The 19,449-nt window shown below is 40.9% G+C and overlaps 1 protein-coding gene and 1 pseudogene across 1 annotated transcript in view; both read right to left on the bottom strand.

Annotated features, from left to right (window-relative positions):
• The window catches only part of LOC114615359 (alpha-2-macroglobulin-P), a 42,931-nt gene extending 40,674 nt beyond the window's left edge, over window positions 1-2,257 (bottom strand). The window contains exons 1-2 of the mRNA XM_028761085.1: window positions 2,122-2,257; window positions 79-262 (exon numbers count right to left, since the gene is read on the bottom strand). Coding sequence (XP_028616918.1) covers window positions 79-262; window positions 2,122-2,222 — 285 coding nt within the window. The 5' untranslated portion in view covers window positions 2,223-2,257. The remainder of the gene's footprint in view (window positions 1-78; window positions 263-2,121) is intronic.
• A 9,335-nt stretch (window positions 2,258-11,592) lies between these two features.
• On the bottom strand, window positions 11,593-12,392 carry LOC114615386 (annotated as a pseudogene).
• Window positions 12,393-19,449: the final 7,057 nt, after the last annotated feature.

The raw sequence follows: 19,449 nt of genomic DNA, 5'->3' as shown, positions 1-19,449 counted from the left end.
TAATCCCTATGTTTGGTTGCCATTGTTGATTGACACCCCCACCATTCCCAACCTCCCACCCCTCCCCCCTTGACTCACAGTTAAGGAGGCACACTGGAATAAGTCCTTGTCAACCACAAGGTCAGTGAAGAGGCTTTGGTTCCCACGGACAGACTCCATGGAAACTCTTACAGTCACCGTCTCATTTAGGTAGCTTAACAGGAGACAGCCCTTCTCAGGGGTGCCTGCGTGGAGCAGGGAGGGAACCATCATCATGTAGATTCTGAGGAAGGGGGAATGCAGTTAGAAGAGAGGGAAGGGGGTGTTACTATGAGAATCTCTATGTCCCATCACGATGCCACCATCGTGATCCTTTGTTATTAACTAAGAAAAGGTAGACATAGCTGTGGATAGCCTAAGAATCTCCTCCCCTTAGGTCATTGTAGTGGGGTCAGGGGGAAGAAATCACGCACATGTATTCACAAGCTTGCAAAACTTCCACATCAAGAACTTGCCTCTATTTTACAAGTAAGGAAGCTGAGCTTCACAAAAAGAGAGTCACTAGTGGAGAGTGTTGGTTGCAGTTACAGATAACTAAGTCTTTGTGGGTTATCCAACCTGGATGTTTGCATCAAGTAGATTTGCCTTTCCAAATGTAGAGAAAAGTTCCATTCAAAAGTAATCCATCCTTTGGTAACTCAGGAACAGGGCAGAAAAGTTTATCAATCATGTATGACTTAAGACTGACACTCCAACTTCAAACTGCCACTCTCAAGAATGTTTTTAAATGCCACACAACTCTTATGTACTCTGAAGTTAACTTCTATTCTTATTACAATTTTAAACAGTAAACTCTTTTGATAACCTAAAATAAGGCTTAATTTCACTTCAGTTAAATTTTAACTTCTCCATAGAATTTTAAATATTATGGGTAGTATCACCTGCTTAACAATAGATATTGAGAGATGTGGCTCACGACCTGGGAAGGTGAGACAGAGGGATTTCCACAAGTTTGATGCTGTCAGGCATAGTTAGCAAACTTCTGTCTCAAAACAAATGAACAACAACAACAAAATAATAAATAATAAAGTATATAGGTTCCTTTTGTAATGCTCAAAAATTCTAATTTCTGTGCCACTTACTATCCACAAGTTAATACTATGATTTCCTTATGCTTTAAAATATGTCATGAACAATTCTCATTGTTTATTGACAGGTGTATATAAATACACATGAAGTATTACCTGTGGGTATATAAGTTTAACAGTAACTCTTCTTTTATATGTGTGACCATAAACTTGTAAGTGTTAAATGTTTTCTTATGATTAGATTATTTTCAGTATATAATTTACTAAAAATGTATTCATGATTCATACATATTAGATATAAAGTTAAGATACTTTCAAAGCATATCTCTATTGAGAATTGTGTGTGCTCCTCTTCCACTGTGAACATTGCTGACCTTGATTTTAGTTAGATATTCTTCATTAAAACAAGTAACATTTGTCTTTTGTGTAAATATAAGCCCTAAGAAAGTATCTAATAACTATGCATTTGTCACCATTTCTTAGACACCCTTTTGTATGACCTGCTCTAAATCACCAAGAGCCAGTGCTCCCAAGTATTGTTCTTTCTAGCTGTCTGTCTGTCTGTCTGTCTGCTCCCCTTGGTTCATTTCTTTGAAACACAGAAGTCAGTCACTAGCTGATTTGCACAACAGTTCCCCCCCCCCATAGCAAAAGTCATTTACATTTTCAGCATCAACATCAACATTTGAAATCATTCCTAGGGATTCTTAAACCCCAGGACAAAGGGACACTCTGGAGAAGCTTGTCTTTATTTTATCAAAGGGGCTGAGGAATGTAAAGGAGGAGGCAAGGACAAAGTCTCAACAGAGCCACAGGAGGTTCTGAAGGCACCTAGAAAGGTCCTGCTTGTCTGGAATTTGGATATTCTGAAATCCAGAGAGCTAAAGAGAAGTGATTAAAACAGAGTTGAGGAGTCAGAATGAGAGAGGAGGACTTGGAAAAATCTCAGAGCTGTAAGGAACCTAAGAGATGAGAAAAAGGTAAGATCATGGTTTTTAAGAAACAGAGAGTAAACAAAAGCCCTAAATTCAAGTTTTGCGTTTGGTGGACTCACGGTTTTTGTGGTGCTGAGGCATCTGTGGGCAGCAGGAGCAGGAGCAGCAGCAGCAGTGGCAATGGCAGCAGGGCCAGGCTTAGGAGCCTGTGCTTTCCCATGCTGCAGAGAGGACTGGAGACCTGGCTGCCTTGTACCCTGCTCCCCGCCAGAGATCTGGTCCTGAACGTGCTGAGGAGCAGCTAGGCTTTATGCTGTTCTCTGTGCAAACAGCTGGTTCCACCCACATAAGTTCTCTAAACAAAGCTGAGGTTTTTGAACATTCTCTGAAAGGGGCATTGACGGCCTAATTACTGCCAAGGTTAATTCCTGACCCGTTAGCCAGAATTCCCAGAAGGATTAAGCACTTTCCAGTTACTGCTCACTTTTTCTCTTTTGTACAATGAAGTTGATAATCGGCTTCTCCTCCCCCACAGCCTCTTATTGATGCTCTGGGCTCCTGTCTGGATAGTTGGCAAGGAGGCTGAAGCTTAAGCAGCACTGCCGAGACTTGAATAGTTCACTCCAAGCGCGTGTGCCAGCAAGTTCTGGGCCACCTAAGGCTTCTCTTTAACGAGGGGCTCATGTTCAGCACCCTTCCATGGAAAGAATATCGAACCAAACTAGGAAGTAGGTATTGACTTTAGAGATATTATTATACATTAAGCTGAAAATGAAGTGTCAGGGCCAGGAGAAATGATTGTTTTTTAGGTTTCCTAATGCTTAGCTTAGTCCAGGTGCTAGAGGATAGGAGACAGGAGGGTCCTGGGCTTGCTGGCCAGCCAGTCTAGCCTAAACAATGGATTTCTAAATCCCAGTATAACATAACATTGACCTTAACCTTCACATACACTCATTTCTGTTTTAAAAGGTGAAAAGCAACAAGTGTCAGATAACCCCATTTTACTGTGCCTAACAAAGATCTCAGCTGCCTTTGCCATTCACTCTACAAACACTTCTGTAGGACACTGCCCTCTCTACTCTCTAGGTCCTGGAGGCCATTTCATTGATTCATGCATCCATCTGCTCATTCTTGCAGCTTCTTGGTTATTGCTAACCATTTATTGATCCTCCTTGGCTGGAACCTGGCGATAGAATGTCAGATAAGTAGAAGTAAGAATCTATAGAAGTTCTAATATATGGGGCAGGGGATAGGACAGGTTTTACATGGGAGACGAGTACAGTAGCTAGCCATAGTCATCAGAGAAGTTGAAGTCTCCTTGAGAGCAGATTCTAGGGACACACAGTCTGCATGCGGGCTCCAGGAAACAGTGTAAAGGAAGCAGAAATCTAAAGTAAGCTGTGAATTCTGAGTGGTGGTGAGCCAGAGAAGGAGATGGGCAAGGACCATTCTAAGCTTTCAAATGACATATATATTCAGGAGTAGTGATGACACCCTTAATGAACTTTCTCCGTCCCTAAAGACGTGTCTAACTACTTGGAGGCGGGGAGGGGAGGCGGTAAAAGGAGTTGTCTTTAAATCGGAGAAGAACTTTGGCAATATTGAAGCACGCATTTGATCCTTAAAGAGATCAATCTTACTGAAATTTAGAGGGGTGGCAAAGGAAATAACCCAGAAGACTGGAAAATGAGTGGGTAGCAAGTGGGCAGTACCTGGACATTCACGATGGATCTGGAAGGAGAGGGCAGAGTGGCAACCTCCTTTGAGAGAGACTATAGGAAATTAAAAACTTGTTGGTTTTAATTTCCCAGCTGGTCAGTAATGAGCAAGATGAGAAACAGACAGACAGGAGCAGAGGCAAGGACAGACGGCTGGGCTGAGAGAATTCATACTTTAGAAAGTGCTTGTGAGCTATCCAAGTATGCTGTTCTTGATCTGATTGTTCTGGGAGTGAAGTCTGCATCCTAACTTTGTGTACCATTACTTTTTGTGAGTCATGGCTACGTTCAACTATCGATGTCCTGGGTCATAACTCGAAATTGGGATTATGTTGTTTCTTTGTGGACAGAATCTTGAAAACATGCACGATTTCTTGTAGGTTAAAGTTAAGTTGCCTGAATACGTGAGGTCCCTAGACTCACCTGCTGGCACAGGCTGTGGAAAAGAATGCTGGTACTCAGAAGATGTTGATGAGCAAACCAAACGCTCAAGGCAAGGGCACAAGGAACATCTGTTAAGTGACAGGAAGAGACAGTCAGGTAGAGCAAAAGTCAGGATGGGGGAAGCTCAGGAGAGTGAGAGGGTCTCTGAGTCCCAAGAAAAGGACCATTTTAGCAAGAAGGTCATTTATTAGATCAGTGTAATTGTGAACTCATGCCAAGACATCAGTGACAATAGCATTAAAAATGAAAAAAAATACAAAGGACTTACTTTATAACATCTTGGTTCAAACTGTAACAGCATTTTAGTTATTTTTTTTACAAGCTAAAAGCAAGCATTTTTCAGGGGCGATCTCTTAAACAGGATGGATAAAAGTTAATAAAATTTATTTGATCTCTCATAAATTGTGAAGATGAACAGTGAAAGTCAACACTGCTGAATTTCTGGCTGTTTGTGTCCAATGCCACTGTGAAATTAAATTATAGAACGGCACCTATTTGTCTAGATGAAGAATCCGAGCACTAACATCCATCATGCTTGGTGTCTGCGTGAAACAAAAGCATGTCCGGGCACAAGGGAACGTGAAAAACAGGAGAGAATTTTGTAGTTGATCTGAAAAGGAGAAAAAGGGAGTATGTATCTGCCAGAGATGCAGAATGAAAGGAAGTTTTCTAAAGAGCAAGAGAGTCTAGAACACATGTAAATAAAATATTCTGTCTATAAAAGCTGAGTGGGAGCAGCCAATGTAAGGGAGGGAACAGCCAATACAAGAGAGGAGAAGCATCCAATATAAGGAGGGAGGAACAGCCAATGTAAGGGGGCAGTAGCCAATATAAGGGGGGAGAAGCAGCCAATGTATGGTGAAAGGCTGAACTGCCATGATGTCTACAGTGAGTTGTCAACTTGGCAGAATCTAGACTAACCTAGGAGATGGGCCTCTGCACATCCCTGTGGATGTCTTGGCTATCCAATTGTAGCTGAGGTTCTGATGTTGGAAGGCCCACCTGTCTTGGGTGGCATCATTTCTTACACAGTGTGAAAATTCAGGAAGTAACCTGAACACTGGCCTGCATGCTTAGTTCACACTCAGAGTCTGTCTCAACTGTGGGTGTGATGTGTTCATGTGCTTCATGGTCCTGTGGCTTTGACTCTCCCAACATGAGCCTTTAAATTGCTCTTGTCAGGATGTTATCACAGCCACAGATAAGAATTTAAAACATGTGTGTAGCAATCATTTCAGAGGGAGACTCTGAGGACATGATGAGCAGATGTGTTAGGTAGGATGTGTATCCCGCTAGAGCATTGTTCAGTTACATTCTGTCATTTGCAACAAATGATGGAAATGCAGAATAAACAAGCCAGACACAGAAAGGCAATTACTTCAGCTTTTGTTTCATAGGTAGAAAGTAGTGTAAGTCATTTGGAAGTACAATCATGAGTACTTGAGCCTAGGAAACTGGAAAAGAAAAAAAGAATGGTGGAATTGATCTGCATACAGTATGTGCAAGAGTGGAAATAATAATAATGATAATAATAATAATGATAATAACAATAATAATAATATGTAATTATTGTCCCCTGGTGGAGGGACATTCTCTCAAGTATCCCATTCCCCACATACTCATAAGGAAGAAAAGTTTTTCAAGCCCATTTCACTTGGGATGGGGGAATTTGAGAAGAAACGGTTAAAAAATGGGTGGAGCAGTCAGTTGCTGGGTCACCAGAGTCTCAGTTCTGACTGAATCATGTGGTCCTGGCCAGCCGAGCAGATAGCTCCAGGCCTCAGCTGTCCTGCCAGCAAGTCTGAAGTCTGACATCTGTGCTATCAGCTTCACAGGTCTAGCATGGACCAGATGCTGCAGCAGTGACCTTTAACCTGTAAACCTTATCACACTAGAGAACATTAGTCTTTATATTTTACAACAATGGTTGAAAAGAGATTATTTGCATCTTCTGAGGGGTTTGCCAAAAAAACAGTGTCCAAAAATACTTCCAGGATTTTCCTTACCTGAATAGACCATCCCTCATGGGAGAGGGAGCCCACTACATGGAGGGGTTTCATACACCTTTGAAGAAGTTAGCAAGTGTTTAGAGTTAGATATACGAGGTAGGGTAACTGAAAGTAAGAAAATAAGAAAGGCAGTTGATGGAACAGACAGTACGGGTACAGAACACAGAAGGGACACATGGCAATAAGAATATAGGGAGGAATATTTGGGAGTTGAGAAAAAAAAGATTAGGAGACAGATAGGCCTTAATCAAAATTAGTAAGAAGAAAACACTTCCGCCTCACATTGCAAAAGTACTTACAGGAAATAGAAAGTTCTGTGATCGTACTGGGTATGCACTAGCTCACGTTGCCTAAGCCAAGAGAACATGGGAAACACATCTTCTTCTGTCCCTCGTGATGATGAGGACATTTCAGTTGTTTACACATTAACTACCTTCAAAACGAGAAAAGTAAGTCGTTGATAGGCACATGCACCAAGACAAAGAGCTGCAGGCCTGGAGCCAGGAATGAGGGGCAGCGCATGTGCACAGTGAGGCTCTCAGCACTAACACAGGGCTGAGGGGTAGTGCATGCGCACAGTCAGCCTCTCCGGGCTAACTACATCTCTTTACTGCAATCCCAAGACCTCCGGTAACTTTTAGTGAAATCTCAGGTGTGGGAATAAAAGCAGACTGACTCCCAGGTGTCTCTATTCTAACAATGTCCTTGCCAGAGACTCCCCAAGTTATCAGATGTTTGACATGTTTTGTCTTCTTATTTAAAATTCTATTTGCTCCCTTAGGTTTCTGAAGACAACAGACACCCACAGCTGTATGTCCATGGTGGTAGACCCTACATTGAGATATGGAGAAATTAGTGCCTAGACTTAACCAATGTACTACAACCAATAAAATTCCACCTCAGTCTCCACACACTACGCACATTCTTTCAAGTCTTACAGATGTGGTTTTGTTTTGTTTTGTTTCGTTTCGTTTTGTTTTAGACTTACTTCGTTTAGTATTTTTTATGTGGATGCGTGTTGAGCCTGCGTGTATTTCTCTGCACCACACGCATCCCTGGTGCAAAGGTCACGGGAGGGTATCAGATCTCCTGGAACTGGAGTTTCAGATGACTGTGAGTTGTTACGTGGGGACAGAAACTCAATCTCCGATCCCTTGGAAGAGCTGCAGTGCTCTTAACCACGGAGCCATCTCTCCAGCTCCTGCAGACACCTTTTAATTGACGTGTCTACATGATGTTTTCTAAAAATACAGTCTGTGAACGATCTTAAACACACTTTCATGCCATCTTCTCAGACCTAGAACCTCTTGCCAGCAGCATGAAAGACAAGACCGTGTTTCCACAAGTCAACTTTTAAAACATCACTGTTTATGAAGGGGACATAGAACATAGTCTTCGCTTTTGGAGTCTGTAGTCTCTGAGCTGCTTGACATTATCATCAGTTCTAGGTGTCGTGTCTGTCACTCATGGCTTAGAATAGTGGTTCTGAACCTATAGGTCACAACCCCTTTGGGAGTCACATGTCAGATATCCTGCATATCAAATATTTACATTTCATAACTAGCAAAAATATAGTTATGAACTAGCAACATAATATGTTTTGGTTGAGAGTCACCACAACATAAGAAACTGTATTAAAGGGTCGTAGCATTAAGAAGGTTGGGGACCAATGGCTTAGAAGGTTTATTTTCTGATTAGGAGGTCCTTCTGCATGCCAAAGTGTAAAAATACTCTTCTGTCTCTTTTCAGTATTTGTGTTGAAATTTTTATCTATAATCTCCGCCATTTATTTCTGAATGTGAAACCATGTGGCAGATATCTTTGAAGGTTAATTTCCTTTTGTCAAACAAGAACTAAGTGCATGTGCACATGTGTGCATCTGTGGACACCTGTGTGTGCATGTGCTGCTCACAGGGCTGTTTCATGAATCAGTTACATGAATACAGTTTGTCCATGGCAGCTCTAATGTTCACGGTGTCAGGACTGTGTTTAACAGGGAACCCAACACAGGAGTGAGGTTTTAAGAATAAGAAGGGCTGGGGATGTGGTTTGGTGGAACAGGGAGAAGGAGGAGGAAAAGGAAGAGGATACAAAGAGTGTGTTACGATGAGGCTGTCAATAATAAATGGCATAATCCACATAATTCATGTATTTCCAAGAAAAGTTATAATTAAGTATGCTCGTTAAACCTGAAATAACATGATGCCATTTGAAAGCAAATTACAAGTTATTTATAAAGTGAAGGGACATGAAGCATATGTCATGTATCATATTCTAAATATTTCTTGTTGGCAATATCCTATAACTTTATAACAGATTTTTAAACTCCCTCACTTAGCCTAGTATAGCATTTTTCTTCCATAAAGCATATACTCAATACAGTGACATTTTCTAGATCTTGCGTTTTCTTGTTTACAAAGAATGAAATGAAGCCTCCCCATAGATATTTTGCACTTAAAGTATGTAACAATTTCTTCTAGGTGCAATTTAATGGCATCTTTTTTTTAAAGACCTGCAAGATGAACATCACACTCGACCAAATGTTGCTGAAGGACATTGATAAAGGGCACTGCCAATGGATGGGGCAAAAGAAAGCTTCTAAAGGATGCTGCTGGAGGATATGTCTAAGGGATGCTGTGAATGAGTGCTGCTAAAGGATGATGCTAGAGGGTGCTCTGAAAGGATGATGCTGAAGGATGATGATGAAGAATATTTCTAAAGGATGCTGCTAAAGGATGATGCTAGAGGATACTTCTAAACAATGCTGTTAAAGGATGATGCTGAAGGATCCTTCTAAAGGATGTTCCTGAAGGATGATGCTAGAGGGTGCTCCGAAAGGATGATGCTGAAGGATGATGCTGAAGAATACTTCTAAAGGATGCTGCTAAAAGATGATGCTGAAGGATCCTTCTAAAGGATGCTGCTGAAGGATTCTTCTAAAGGATGCTGCTTCGGGATAATGCTGCAGGATGATGCTGATGGATGATGCTAAAGGATGATGCTGAAGGATGATGATGCTGAAGGATACTTTAATGGATACTGCTAAAGGATAATGCTAGAGGGTGCTGGCAATGTTACTAGGATTGTGTAAATATGACAGCATTGACAGCTTTGGAGGTTTACACCAGGCAAAGATGAAATACTGAAAATATAACAATGAGAAGAAATGCCATGCACTTAGATGTATTCACTATGTTTAAACTAATGAAACTCTAACTACTAAGCCATCTCTCTCTCCAGACCACTTTGATTTATTTTAATGGAAAACATGTCTAACTTTTTAACTGACATTGTATGTACACACACACATATGTCTAAAACATCACTCAAAATGTGTATACAATGTAAAATGGCTTCAACACTTTAAATAACATTTTCACTGTGTGTGTATGCATGTGCACATGTGTGCACATGTGCTTCCATGAGTGTATGCTTGTGATATGCCAGAGCACATGTAGAAGTCAAGGGACAAGTTGTAGCAGTCTTTTCTTTTCTACCACCATGTGAGTGCCAAGATCAGGCACAGTGGAAGTGCCTCTACTCTCTGAATCATTTCACTGATTTCACTGGCCCTGGCCCCAGTAGTATTTTCAGCGGCAACTTTTCTATTGAGTCTTTATAGAGTTTTGACTTTGTTTTTATATAAAGATGGAGATACCTTTTTGTGTTTATATTTTATCAGTTCATTTATTACTAACATGGGTGAAAGTTATAATGATATGATTGGCCTAAGAGTTAGGAAATAGCACAATAGCACAATAATTTAGAGGAAGGCTGGGCTTTTAGTGTAAGTGAGTAGTGTTGGAGGCTATTTGGCACAATCACTCATTCCTAATATTCCATTGGTTTCATTTTCAAGAATGGAGACTATTATCTTACTTCATGAGTGTGTTAGGCTCAGACTACTTAAGTGTTTACTATATTTTATTTATTTGTAATGTAAATTATGATGTTCTCCTGAGACTTTATTTTGGGGGCAGTAACAACTTTAGATTTGGCATATAAGAGAGGATGCAGCCTGTGAAGCAGCCCCATGGGACAGGACATTCCAAGAAGGATATTCAAGTCTCTCTTCTGGTTCCTCTATTGCTCCTACTTTTTGAACCAAGTGATATCCTGGTGCAGGCTTCTTAATTTTTGCAGAAGAATGTGTAACTTACCAATAGCCATCTGACTTCCAAGCATGGATTCATCCCACACAGCAAGTCAGATCCCTCAAGGGAGTACTGTGGAGCTCCCACATAAAGCCTAATTCAAAGGAATAGTGGCTGTTAAAGTGCCCAGTGCCTCAAATGTGAGGGTTCCCCATCAGTACCAACACCCTCCATCTTCATGTCTCCAACATGGAATGCAATGCAGCCCTCTACTTTGTCTATCAACTGGTAGATCCTTGAAACCTATCTGCATGGTTGTTTCAACTTCTGCTCCAAGGGGGAGCTAATTTACTGTGTTTGCATAGTCATCTCCAGCCATCCACATGTCATGCTGGGCAAGGACATCAGATGTTTGAAAGGTCAAAATAAGTAATTTGGGAAAACATATCAGTATAAGTAGAGCAGCAGGCTCTGGAGTAAAAACAAAGTCCATGAGTGGCAGTTCTAGAGCACTGTGAGGAAGTCAGTGTGGCACACTAAGTTCTTGACTACTGTCAGGAAACCACTGTGGACACAGTAAGCTCTGGGGCACTGTCAGGAAGCCAGTGTGGGCACAGTAAATACTGGGACACTGTCAGAAGGCCTTTGTGGGTACACTAAGTACTGGGCACTGTCAGAAGGCCATTGTGGGCACACTAAGTACTGGGCACTGTCAGAAGGCCATTGTGGGCACACTAAGCTCCTGTCCAACCCCTTCTCATCTCCCTTTCTATTTATAGAATATGCTACTCATTTTAACTTATGCCATCTTTGCAAAAAATGTTAGAAAGTGTCTGGCTAATTCTATCAAGAATCAAGAAGAGACAAGAGGAACTCGAACATTTTTAGTTTTAAAATATTTGTTAGATTATAAAACAAAGTCATTCTTAAGATAATATACAGAAAAAAAGTATAAAATGAGTTGCCTCAAGTATCGCCTGTCCCTAAATATCACCAGTATGTTGTTCATACAGATTTCTTTCTCTCCTTTTTTTCTATTCTTATAGATTTTAAGTACAGGATTCAGTGGTGTTGCATATATTTAGTGTTATGAAACAGATTTAATTCTTTCTTTCCCATGGTTTTTCCCATGACTTTTATAAACATTCATTTCATTTTTGGTGAGTAACACATTTAAGAGTTAAATACAATTTAAATATGTAGAGGTTGCCGCATGACGGCAGCATTGATGATTAGATAGCCATCCAACTTTAGAAACCAGCCAACAGGTGACTATCTATATATTTAAAATACAGTTCTTGTTTAATCAACCTTTGATCACCCTCTTAGGGGGAGCAGGAGTGGGGAGGGAGCCTACTGGACACATGGGATGACATTAAGGCCAAATATTGTGATAACTGTTCCCAGAAGTTTCTTTCAACTGGATTAAGTCTCCAAGCCAAGGCAAGGGGAAGTTTGTGGCCTCCAGTATTAAAGCTCTTCCTGCCTACCAGAGAAGACAGTATAAGTTTCATGTCAGATCTCAGAGTCTGAGTATAGCCCCCTCCAATTAAACCACAGTTACTGACTTTTGCAGCAAAGGAAGCAGGAGGAGCCAACCAGGTTCCCACAGCAATGCCAAATTGAGTGCAGTTGGCACCCAATGCTCACTGAAGTGTCAAAATCTTCACACACTTTAGGATAAATTGACTCTCCAAATTCTGTCCCATTGTTGACATTAGCGTGTAACTGGAAGTCCCTAGTCCTGAAGTCTATTACAAAGTTACTGCTCATTAGCTTTGACTTGGCACTGTCAAAGGTCAACTGGCACCCAGCAAGCCAGCCCTCTAACCAAAGACAGCTAAACATGGATTGCAGGTCCAGAAAAATCAAAGTCAACCTTACAGACAGGTTTTCATAGCTCCTCTTGTAAGCAAACTTGACTTTTTACCATTTGTCTTTCTGTGATCAGTGGAAAAGTTGTATCAAAGGTTAGTTTCAAACCTTGACAAGTCTGGTCTTACATTGCAGCCTCTGCCTCGTGAGTGTTATCAGCATTCCATTTTCCTGTGAATGTCTGATCATACTCATACCATTTGTATGTGGGATATGATTGCATACAATAAAGGATTTGGGATATTGTCATGCAAACAGTCAATGTTACGCATTATGTGTGAGGTACTTGTTAAATATGCATGTGATGATGAAATGCAAGTGTGTATATACATGTGTGTTTTATTATATATATGATATAACTTTTGATATGATACATGATGGAAAGATATTTTCCCAGTTGTTTCCCAATGCCCCAGAGTCCTAGGAGACATTGCTCAAAGAACAATCTTTTCTCTGGCTATTTTCAAGCTGGTAGTGACTGTGTGATATAATGTGCCCAATGAGGTCTGCCTTAAGGTCTCTATTGCTGTGATAAAGCACCATGACCAAAACCAATTTGGTGAGGGAAGAATGTATTTCACTATATAGCTTGTGGTTCATCATCCAGAAACATCAGGTAGGGAACTCTAGACAGGGACCAGGAGGCAGGATTGAAGCAGAGGCCATGGAGGGGTGCTGCTGCTTGCTTACCCATGGCTTGCTCGGCCTGCTTTCCTATAGGACCCAGAACCACTACCCACAATGCACTGAGCACTTCCACAGCAATCACTAAGAAAACTAGGAACCATAGGAACCTAGGAACCTATAGGTTCCACTAGGAACCTATAGGCTTGCTTATAGGCTAGTTTTATGGAGGGATTCTCTCAACTGAAAGTCCTTCATCCCAAATGACTCCAGCTTGTGTCTTGTCATAAAACTAGCCAGCACAAGGATCAAGCAGAAAATTGCTGGATGGGGCTTATGCACAGGACTTTTATGCTTTCTAAACACACAGAACAAGAATCACAGTGTACCCACTGGCTTTTTTTTACTCTTTCTCCATGGCAGGTTGATGTCTCCTTGAAGTTCAGTGACCGTCTTGAAATGTTCGAGCAACAGCGTGAGGTCAAAGTTCTGCTTGCCAGGCAGGTGCAAAAGACAGAAAAGGCCTGGCTCCTTCCCAGCAAGGTTGAGCAATTGCATCAACCTGTCAGCCTTGGAATATCAACCTATGGATTTCTCTGCTTGGTTAAGCAACGAGCAGCTGCTTTCCTGATGTTTGTTGCCAGGGGGATTCCTGGTTCACCCACAGACAGATGTGATATATTCTGGAGATAAACCAATGTGGTCAAAGACATGGAGTTGTGAAACACCACGAGTTGTTAGACAAACTGTAAATAAAAGGGACTCGGTTTGACTGGGGCCAAGAGATAAAACTAGAGACAATCAGAGCTTGAGTTGCATAAGAAAGGATTCAGATTTACTTCTGTAGGTAACTGTGTAAATGGTGAGTGGGAAAGGCACCATTGCTGTGCTAGACTATGGCATAAATGTTAGTGAAGGGCTATAGAAGAATGTGGTGTATCCGGGTGAGAAGAAAATGAAGATCCAAAGCTACAGTCACAACATTAGGAACAGGAGGAAAAATATCAACTTTTAATATATTTAATAACATTTTAATAGTAATAGTACATTGGAGAAGGAAACTAATTCTGTATGTTATCACCTTCAAGATACTATCAATGTAAAGGACATAGTTATCTAACTACCATTTAAAGAGGCAAAATCTCATCTAAATAAATAAACATATATTGACGGTAAAACACATCCTGACTTCAAAGATGAGATTTTTATTTTACAGTCAGTAAATGCTGGGATAGCTAGTATTTATGAATAAGGTATGAAGAACATTTGTGTTTAGTACTTTTCTGGTTTATTTTATTGATTCGCGGAGCCAAAACTTCATTAAATAGGTGTGTGTTTTTCTTTCTACTTTTGAGGATGACACTGGGTTTTTAAGTGAAATGAATACATGGTCTTATCATTGGCAAATTTGAGGAAAGCAGGAGGAAGACTCTTAAGTGTACAGAATTTGGGGACATCCACTGATGATATTCAGTGGAGAATGGGACACAACATTCAGAATCTCAAGATGCTTAAGTAGGTAATTCACTCAGTTAACCTCCAAGAATTTACAAAGCATGAGGTTCTGCATCAGGTCCTAGAGGATTCGCTGCCATCAAGTCAAACAAAACCAAAGGATGCCGTTCTGTCAATGCACAACCGCTTCTGAGGCACATCATGTACCCAGAACTGTCTGTGTTGCACAAAGCCACGTAAGTCTCTGCCATGGGGGAGCTTACATTCCTGTGAAAAATCACAAGCCAAAATATGTAGACAATGAGAGGCAGTTTCATGTGATGATACATTCTGACTGAGAGGATGCTTGCTTTTTCTCGTAAACACACTAAATGTTCTCAAAAGATACTAAAGGGTCTGGACTGTGTTCAGAATTCCAATGATATTGCTTTTTTGCCCTTGTAGAAAGCAAGGAGGCAAATTATACAGATTTAAAGTAGAGGAAAGCTGGCACTTAGATCTTCAGAAATAAAGTTCCTGAAAACAGAAAGCATGCCAGTGTGATGGTCCATCACCACAAAGGAAGAGAACAGGGGCGAAGACAGGGGCGAGCATTGAATACAGATGACGTTGAAAACGGAACTGGATGGGGAAGGTGGTAGGGTAGGCTAGAGCCATCCTGCATTTCCCAGGATCCTCATGACCACGCGGAAAGGTGGGCAGTGTGGAAAGGCACAAAAGAACAATAGCAAAATGTAGACAAAGGTTAGGTAAGACCCAAAAATAGCAAACCTTAGATTTGTAAAAGAAACAACTGGTCCTAAGGTAACGTGTGAGGCACAGTGTTGGCTAAGGGAGGAGGGACATCACTTGCTGAGACTTGAAACAGAAGGCAGAAAGAAGACCCAGGGACGGTCCACAGCCACACTCGCACTCTTTAGGACCAGCGCTTGAGGTGGGGGCTGTGTGGTATGTGCAGCAAACAGATGCTAGAAAATGGTACCCCGTGCTTCCCATGCCTGCTCGGCTGTGCTTTAGTGGGGATTAAAGAGAAATCTTACAGTTAAGTCTTTCAGCTAGGGAGAGCAGAGGTGCCTTCATTTCTTGCCAGCCTCAGAGGTTTTCACCTTTCCACGAGTTGAGTGACAGCCCAGAGAATTTGGTAGTGATTTAGAAACAGAGTCACAAGGGCAGGCCTAACACTAGAGAGGAAATCTGGGGACGATTACTTTTGGGAACTCTGGCCCAACATCTGAGAAGAGCAAAGAGACTAGCTACCGGTGAAAATCAGAGACGGTGCAAGGACAGAGATCAGCAAGGCTGGGGCATGTAGGAGCACCCAGGACTCCATTCCTTGAATTGCCAGAGCAGATTTCTTTGGTTTATCTGCCTTCTGCAGTCTCCAAGCCCCAGAGACGCTTAGTGGAATACACCTGACTGGCATTTCCCATGCCCTAGCATGCACTAGTGTTGTTCCTCGTAGGATGGAGCTTGCTGAATTCTCTTCACTCTTTTGAATGTTCTTGTTTCTTCCTACCTCTCTTGGCCATATTAGAGCAGTGAAGATTTGTCGGATTAACATGTAATTCTTATTTAATTCATTTTGTTTATCTGCTCCTCCAGCGGGGCTCACACCTTGATTGACTTTCATGGTGATAGATAGATAGTCTTCCTCAGTTCTGATGTAGGATTACCAAGCACCCTTTGTGATGTGTATCTGGCAGTCAGGAATTCCATCTGCTATTGGTTATCTTGAAAGGCCTTCCTTTCTTTTTCATTTCTAAATGATACTTCCACTGAGTATGATATTTTTGTTGGCAGTTACTTTCTTTCATAACTTTACGCATAAGTCCATTCTTTCCTGGCCGGAGGGTTTATGCAGAGAAATCCACCACTAATGAGATACTCCTTAAATGTGACTTAGTGATTTTTCTCTTAGTGATTGTAGAAATCTTTCTGTCTTGAACTTTTGGCAGTTTGATTGTGATGTGCATGGACAGGGATCTTTCCTGATCATCTCTGTTATTATACTTAATCAATTTTATATGTCCTGAACTTTTTTGTTACCTCTTTATGACATACTTCACTTCTGGGTATTTGCCATTTAATGATGCCGAAGTTCAGGCACAGGTGGGCACAGCTAGAGGCAGGGCTTTGTTCCTGACCCCCTTAGCTTCAAGCCATACCCAGGAGCTGGAGCATTTCTAGAGCTGAATCAAAGTTTATGTCCAACATTTTGGGTGCATCCTAGAGATCAGGCCGCACCTGTTCTTATAGATAGGACATAAGAAGTAAATTCAGAGTTCCTTTCCAATCCTGTCATCAACAGACCTCTTCTGAGTGTGGAACAGTGTTGGGGGGAAGGGGATGTGATCGAATCGAGTACAGTATGTGTGCCCAGTTTGGATTCTGACACTAGTCTGAGTTCATATGTGGCTGGCCTTGATCTTCAGAGAGCAAGCACCTGGTATGGTTCTTAAAGATGTGCCTTATATTCTTCATGTTGTAACATCTCTCCATTAAAGCACAGGCAGACTTGGGTTAGTCTACACTGGACTAATCAAAATCAAACATTTTGAGTCTTCTTCTCTGTCCAGCAACTTCCCACCCTGTAAATAATTCTCCCTTTCATCTAACGGTTTAGACTCCAAATCTATAGTTTCACTTTAGAGTTCTGCCTTCCTACCTGAGGTAAGTTCAGTAAGAAATCAAGGTTTCTTCTTGACCCACTGTCTTCTGCGTATATTAAGTAGCATTATAGAAATCTGAACCACGACCGTCCTTTCTCGTTGGCACAGCAGCCTCCTAACATACCTCCCTTTTTGTCATTTCTTTCCCAATATCTACTCTCTTTATAAAAGCCTAAGTAAGCCCTTTGAAATGAAAATACAATGTGTCGTGTTCCAGAAAATCTTTTCAACCATTCCCTACTATGCTTCGAGTAAAATCTGAAATATTATATGACTGTTATATGAGTGTTTATAGCACATATATATTAACATGCTATATATATATTAACATATACATATACACAGAATACACGTACATTAGTACTATAAAATTCCAGATTGTTTCTATAAGATATTTAATAAATAATTACTGAAAAAACAATCACAATCAGATTGGTGTCCTAAAGAAAACTATTAATTGTCAACTGTTAATCCTTTTCTCTAGTTTTTCAAATGTGGCTCCAATGTCCACAAGGTGGCTGTCTTTCTGAGCACTATGTTGTTTGCAAAGCTGATAAGCATTTCTCTTTTGAGGTAAAATACAAACACAGAACAGAAGAAGAAAGTATCAAGTAACTCAAGTTTTCTAACAAATAATATTTTCTAGATAAAATTTTGTTTATTAATTAATGGTCTTGTTGTGGTTTATTCCATAAATTTACTAACAAATATATAGTTCACAATTCTTCCTTTTTTTTTTTTGACAGATATAACTGCTGCACAGAACTCTTTGCCAATGCCATGTTAGATGGTGGCTGCATCTTTAGTGTGTGCTTCCAGGAATTCATTCCTTTCCTTTTCTCCATCCACACATCAACAGCCTTTTGCTGAGCACACATTGAATTCAAGTCAAATAGTTCTCCCCCTGAGTTAAAGCAGGTTCTTTCTTTTGTGAATTCTTTTGTGGGGGATAAAATCCTGGCCCCCACAAAAACCCTGATGGTTGCATCCTGGATTGTACTTAAAGGAACATAGAATCCAGGGATGCAGCCAATAGACTAATTTCTAACAGCAAACTAAACAATGGCATTTCCAGTAATAATGACATTTTCTGAGAGTTCTGTGAAAAGGAAATCAACATTATTTTTGGTAAACTGAGAGTAATACTGATATCAAAACTTATCAAAGATAACACAAATGAAACTAAGCTCACAAATGAGTATCAATGAATGTCTTCAATGAAAGGCAAAAGGAATATAACAGACATTAAAGATCTGGTGCTTTCTTTTTTTAACATGACCAAATGGTTTTATTCCATGTAGGTAGAAAACATTTTTAAAAAGTAAATACCAGATAGGAAAAAAAAAATAACCAAGGACTAGATGTATGATTTTATGTAAACACTGAAATAGATAAAATCCTAACTGATGATTTACTAATAAAACTTGTTAGTAAAATGATCAGTGGCACACAAGAGGATATTTGAAAACAGGCAAATCAATTTGGCTTAAGGCTAAAGCTTAAAGGAAACTCAGAATAAAGAGAAAGGTCAGTAATGGGTGAGAAAATCTGCTATGTGGGTCAAAGGTCAAAAGGTCAGCAAAATGTGAGAAAAGTCCCACTAACAAAAGTTCCTGTTGCTCTTCCAGACTACCAGTGTTAGATACTGGAAAGCATTGGCTAGGGATTCCTTTCTCACAGTTAGCAGTTTGTAAAATCAAAGACTGGAAGTGTGGGACTCTCACCAGAACAGGATCTACTGGCTCTCTAGCCTGTTCTGACCCAGGACTTCACCCCTGCCCCTCTACCTCCCCTCCCCACCATGCTGTCCCCTTCCATTCTACCACTCCAGGCTCAGGAGGGAGCCACATCTGCAAGCTCCCTTGGTGAGTCAACTTGGTTCCCTGATTCCACACCCTCTCCTTCTGGTTCCAGACCCAGGCAGCATCAAGCCCACACATTTTTGCTGCTGTTGTTATTTAGTCTAATCCAGGACTCTGAGTCAGAACTGCCCATCCATGCTGCCTCACCAGGTACAGGCACAAGGGGAAGCTGTATGGGCACACTCTCTTGCTGAGTCAGACCCATGTCTGGACCAGCGCTGCACTCTAGGCCCAGGACCAGCTGGTAGCCAGATGCCATGGTAATTTTCTTTAGGGCATTGGCCAGGTCCCTTTCTTCTTCTTTTTCTTCCTTTCCCTGCCCAGACCTGGCTTCGAGCCACACTGGGGGACTTTTTTTTCCCAGCTTCATCCAAGTAATCACACATCATTGCCAAGACTCTGCAAAGCAGAGTCTGAGGGCTTGAAGACAAAGTAGAAGAATTAAATCATTTAAACAAATGTACGAATTATTTTTAAAAACATCACACACAGAATAGACAGGATCCACAGAACTCTTAAAAAGATCCATACCAAAAATTTAGGCATAGAGCAAATGCAAGTAAGGAGTAGGAAATATTTTCAATACAACCACTGACGAAAATTTCCCAAATCTAGGGAAAGAGACGCATATCCAGTAGAAGAGGCACACAGAATATCTAACAGGTAAGAGTAAAAAAAAAGAAAAAAAAATTCCCAA

Source organism: Grammomys surdaster, unplaced genomic scaffold, assembly GCF_004785775.1.
Source record: "Grammomys surdaster isolate TR1022 unplaced genomic scaffold, NIH_TR_1.0 126660, whole genome shotgun sequence".
NCBI lineage: Eukaryota > Metazoa > Chordata > Mammalia > Rodentia > Muridae > Grammomys > Grammomys surdaster.
This window is presented reverse-complemented; position numbering and strand designations above follow the sequence as displayed.